General features: G+C 31.2%; 1 protein-coding gene across 1 annotated transcript in view; it reads left to right on the top strand.

Annotated features, from left to right (window-relative positions):
* Positions 1 to 2,574: 2,574 nt before the first annotated feature.
* Positions 2,575 to 6,000, top strand: part of LOC145334018 (uncharacterized) — an 87,816-nt gene continuing 84,390 nt past the window's right edge. The window contains exon 1 of the mRNA XM_080179296.1: positions 2,575 to 2,651. Coding sequence (XP_080035422.1) covers positions 2,635 to 2,651 — 17 coding nt within the window. The 5' untranslated portion in view covers positions 2,575 to 2,634. The remainder of the gene's footprint in view (positions 2,652 to 6,000) is intronic.

Genomic DNA, 6,000 nt, shown 5'->3' with positions numbered 1-6,000 from the left:
ATGAAAAAAATCCTTAAAATTTTATGCAGATTTCAAATCTCCCTCTAACATTGAAATCCCTTTCAACTTATATATCCTAATGCGCATATATCTTAGTAATCTTCATTCAAAATTACAGCTGTCCATCATTAGCCATCGAAATAAACTAATAAATTATAGCATTACGGAATGAGGGAATGATTGACGGACAGACAAAGTGAATTAAAGAGTGGATTTGCTACTAAAATTATTTCCTTTTATCATTATGGGGAGACAATTCCCCACCCCTCCTGAAGGAATTCATTTTGTTTCTATTATGATACATTCCCAAGCTACCACAAGGGAAGATAGGAAGGTTATAGAATGAGCCATAACATGTTAGTGTCACACTAATAAGGATACCTAGCTCTCCATCTTGTTGCTGGTATTATATGTTTTGATTTATCATTAATTGTCCCATCCTAAATTATCTTGAATCAGATTTATTGTGCGGTTTTAATAAAACTCTGAAACTCTTACCTGTCGAGTAAAATAACCGGGGGCCCGGAGGGGTTACACTACACCCCCTTCCCTCCTTTACCTTTAAATAGTTGCTTCGAGAACTCTATCAATTTGAGGCCAAAAACAGATACTCCAAAAAGAGAGAAGAAGAGAGAGAGAAAGAGAAGGAGAGAGAGAGAGAGAGAGAGAGAGAGAGAGAGAGAGAGAGAGAGAGAGAGAGAGAGAGAAAGAGAGAGAGAGAGAGAGAGAGAGAAAGAGAGAGAGAGAGAGAGAGAGAGAGAGAGACTTATTTTACTTTTATATAAAAACTCCCACTCACATATATACTAACCATCGAAAAAGTGTTCCTAAAATAATGTTAATATCTTATTTAGGCAGTAATTTTAAAAGTTTTGGCATTGTTAGTTGGAACCAACCAATCATGATTTTCAATAGGCCCAAAAAGTTTTGAAGCCAATCAAAGATAAAAATAAAACTTTGATTACCAGTCCAATGGGTACACCGACAAATCTCCTAAAGGGACAAACGTCCTAAGGGACAAATGTCCTAAAGAGACAATCGTCCTAAAGGACAAACGTCCAAATGGGACATTGTAAAACCTCAAAAAAAATGTTCACGTGATATTATATTTTCTAATGGTCAATTTTTAAAAAGCAAGATCGTATCAAGTTCGAAACCATATTGTTGGGTAGCCAACACAGACTTTATTTTCGTTGTTTTATTGGAACTCCGAAGCATAGAAACAATATATCCTTGTTGAGTTTTACTGCTTTTGGTTACAGGGATAAGACATTGCAGGATAAACTAATAGTTTATGTCGATGTTATTCTATCCTAAAAAGTAGTAGTTTTTCTTTGTTTGAAGCCAAGGATCTAGAAAAAAAAATTATTCCAAAAAGGCTGCTTAAAACCTTTGGTTGGTTTTGGATATTTTCCTGCCCTCCTATCCTTCCTCTATAAGATAGCGGTGAAGCCTTAAGTCCTATTGTTAAAGTGGTAAGGTAGTTTTTTTTCTGTACCTGTAGACTTTAATAACTACTAAACCTATTGAGTTCTCCATTTTAGGTAAGCTTCACAGTAAAGGTCCATGTTATTATTCTGTTAAATAGTAAAAGCTACAAAAGTTAGAAGTATGAAAGAAGATAAATTTATCGTAGTGTCCTCTTTTCGTTTTCCTGATTTTTTAGTTAATGTAATTATCTTTTTCTCTTTTTCTCTCTCTTTTTTCCTTTTTCTCTTTGTCCCCTTTTATTTTATCTCTCCCATTTCTCTTATAGTTTTGCAACCTCTCTCTCTCTCTCTCTCTCTCTCTCTCTCTCTCTCTCTCTCTCTCTCCTTCTCTGTCTCTCTCTCTCTCTCACCTAACCAGGTTAAAATCCACCTTAGTCAAGCATCTTTATCGGACAGAGTTACAACTATCCCTACTGTTAACTGTTAATCGTAATAATTAAAAGTAACATCTTATCTGTGCGACTGTCTGTGTTAATAACAACTCTAGCGAAACTATTCTAAATGATGTGTGTCTGTCTTAGTGTAGTTAGAGATCTCGCTAACTACTGAACCGATATGGTTCGAATTTACAGTGAAGCTTTACACATGTCCAGGAAAAGTTTGTAACTAGTTTTGGGTTACTACACCCTTCAAAGAAAAATTGTCTCTGGAAAAATATTAATACATACCCCTGTGTGTGACTGTTTGACAAAATCGGTATAATAAATGACTAAATTTTAGTTCTTTTAGACAAATTTAAATCGTAAAGGCTATATTGTGTGATTTATTTTCATTCTATGTTTTTGATTGCCTGACTTATTAACATATTAAATAAGATTAAAAATCAAACAAGTGAAATTTAATTACTTGAAAACGGAAATGTAATATCTGTGTAAAAAAATATTTTTTTATGTTTTTGGAAGCTTTTCTAAGTTCGTTTGGGAGTAGGGGGGTAAAACTAACATTTTGGATGCCAAATCTAAAAAAAAGTAGCTTATTACAAAAGACAATAATAAGGGCATTGTAGTACTGTAGTGTTATAGCTGAATCTCAATTTGAAAACAAGTTGTGACTTTTAAAAAGATATTATTCTTATTGAAGATAAAAAATATCATTTTTGTTATCAAAAATAGATAAAAAAAATGGCTTTGACTTTTTAAATCATATGTTCTTGTTTATTTGGTAAGTCAAAATAAATCTACCGAAACTTAACTTTAAAGTTAGTAACATTAAATGCTTTGATAGTTTAAAAATCTACAACCTTTATATCTCCTTTTAATTAGTTTTTAAATTATTGGGGAATATTTATTCATTGCATGGTATTATAGACAGCTTTCTGCTGATACTAAAATTAAAAGGAATCTTATTTTAATTTTCGTGGAATATTGTCTGTAATACGATGTTATACATTTTTTAAAAGTTTGACTGCTAACCGGTTTTTATCCACCGAATAAGAAATACTCTAAACAATAATAAATCCGTTTTTTCTATCCCTCTCTTATTTTCAAATGCTGATTCGAGTTTTCTAATTTTAACCAATTAAATTTCTCTTCATTTTATAAAGTTAAGTTATTAGCAACTAGTTGCTTCGCCCCTAGCCTCTAGACGAGGCCAAAGGTGGTTAAAAAAGCCTAAAACCACCTAGAGTATTTTCAAAGTTTCCCTCAAAAGTACAATCTATTCGAGCCAGCAGTTTTTGAGATCTTTAGCTTCAGACAAAAAAAAATTATTTTATAGGATGTTTTAGGATTAGTAAAAGCATTTATGTTACTGGCTATAAAGTTATAATTTTTTCAAATCTTTTCTCTTCCCATTTCAAAGTATTTCTTTGACTAATACTTTTCAGGGAGGGAGGGGGCCAGTGGACGGTAAATTATATTAGTACCCAAAGTTTTTAAAAAATATATTCTCAATTTTTGGGGTAATATTTTTGGTACAAAGTTTTTAAATAAAGGAAGAAATCTACAGAAGGGGTATTTTCAGTAATTTTCAATGGGAATGTACATAAATTTATCGTCCATTGTCTTATCCCTTAAGATTCCTGATACTTTTTTCAATCTTTTTTATTTCTTTCTTACATATTTTTTGCTCTACCCTTTCTTTAAAGCATGTTTCTTTCTCTTTAAAATTTTATTATATTTTACAGGTAAAATAATTGTTAAAGGTAAGGTTTTATACCATTTTTATGGCCTATTAATCAATTTCTTGAAATTCTAAAAAAATTAGAAATTAAACTGGTTGTGTCCTTCTTTAATGTGGATAAGCCTGAAAGCTGATAAATTACTACAAATCACGTGGATACTAAATATGATAGTTCATAAAATTAGGGAAAACGCAGAGAGGTATGGGACATGAGGCCATAAATTAAACTGGTACTTTTTCATTGGTCCAATTAATTTGGGTACTTTTTTTTAATTTTGGTTGTTTGGTTCTAAACTTACCGATAATTGTGATATACAGAAGGGACATGTACACAATTTTATTGGTAATTGTTCTATCCATGAAATCCCTGGGAAAACGTGGAAATCTTCAAATCTAAAATGGTTAAGTTTGATTTAATGACAGTTTGACTTTTGAAAAGTGTTTGATGTAGAATTACAAAAATATTTTTTAAAAACACAAATAAAAATATTTTTAAATCTAATTTTGCTTCAATAACTATAAAAGTTTTTCGTTTTATATCGTACATTTGTTTTATACTAAAAATATTTTTTTTAAGCATAGCTTTATTTTCATTAGGGATTAGTCCGTCCGTCCAGTTAGGTTAGATCTTATAAGTAATTTAAGCAAGATAGAATTAACCTATTTACTTTAAATGACGATTCCTCTAACAGTTAGGTAAGATTTAGAAAGCGTAGCAACTCTATAATTGTTTTAAAAAATTACAACATTTTTTTAGTATATATTTATTCTATTTATCTATTTTTTGTAATATTGATTCCTAGAACAATAAGGTACAATATTATAAGCATTGCATATTCATAATCAAGTCTTTAAAATGTAAGTATGTTCTTTTTTTTTAATGTTAGGTGGGTTGAATCCTTAGGTGAATTCTTTTAAAACTTTTGCCTCACTAAAATCAGATTGCCACACTAAAATTTTAGTGATGCAAAATTATCCCCTCTAAATATTTAGTGAGGAAAAAGTTTTTTAAGAATTCATCTCAGTTCTTCCAATCTGCAGACACACCAAGCTAGCCAGTCTACCTTAGCCTTCGGCGCAATTTTTCTTCTAATAATTTGATAATTAAGTTAAACATTTTTAAAGTTTTTGAATTTTATATTCTGTTTGTAAGAAATTTCCCTTGTAAGAAGTGTTCAAATTTGGAAACATCTCCTCCCTTCCATCAGTTTTTCAAAAAGTTATTAGATTTAACCCCCCAAAGCCTCAACCAAACCTTTGAAACTTCTAATTTTTTACTCCTCCCATTCTTTTTAAAAGCGAAGCTTTTCTATAATTAGGGTCGGTCCGTCCGTCCGTACGTCCGTCCGTCCGAGACGGATAGCTTTTTTCATTAATTTAGGCACGTTAGAATTGTTTTATTAATTTAAAACTTTGCATGGTGATTCCTTTAGTAATTAGGTACGATTTAGAAAGCGTAGCAACTCTATATTCATTACCAGAATGTCCTTACGTCCATTTTAAACATGTTGATTTTTAACTTTTTTTAACAACAAATTTTCATGTGATCTAATTATCCGATTGTTCTGATTTTTGGTATATTGATTCCTGGGACCACAAAGTGCAATATTACAAACAAAGCAACTCTATAATCAAGTCCTAAAAATGTAAGTATGTCTATAAACATTATCCTGTATCAAGCAGTTTTTCAACAAATTTACACACAATTTTGCTTTGACTCTTATACATTTATATTCTGATTATTCAGTTGTGACACTATACAAATTGTTAATGTCCGTTTGTCCTATCGTTTCAGAGCTTCGCTTTTATGGATGTTGTCATCCTTGTTCTCATAATATTTTAAAACTCATATTTTGCCTTTTGCATTGTATAATTTCAAATTGTTAGGGATAATACAATAATCTATAAATTGATATACAACCGCAAAGATGAAAAACAAAACTAACTCTTTTTTAGATACCAATGATTGGTTTAAAAGTTTGAACATTGTCCGTTTGACTCAAATACTCATGTTATAGATAAAAATTTCCTTGATGGGGGTGGGGTGGGGGAAGGGTAGTATTTCAGTTGCATTTAATAGGAAATCACCATAATTTGTTCTAAGAAAAGGAAGCCTTATAAAAGAAGGATGCTAGAATGTTTGTTATTTACCTGTGTCTTTGTTTGTTGAGACTAAGAGATCCAGAGCTTTTCTATAATTAGGGCATCACTGGTCGCCGGAAGGGAAACGCAGTTTTTTGAAACAGGCTCCCTGAGATTATTACAGATTCTGATATATACATATATAGACTAGTGAAAAATGCAAAAAAACGAAATTAAAAGCGTCCCTTCTTGGGAGAAAATGCGGGAAAAATATTTTTGCTATTTCTAACCTAAAATTCACATTGGC

This window comes from Acartia tonsa, chromosome 12 (genome assembly GCF_053477335.1).
Source record: "Acartia tonsa isolate MP-2025a chromosome 12, ASM5347733v1, whole genome shotgun sequence".
Taxonomy (NCBI): domain Eukaryota; kingdom Metazoa; phylum Arthropoda; class Copepoda; order Calanoida; family Acartiidae; genus Acartia; species Acartia tonsa.
Note: the sequence above shows the minus strand (reverse complement) of the source record. Positions and strands in the feature narration are given on the sequence as shown.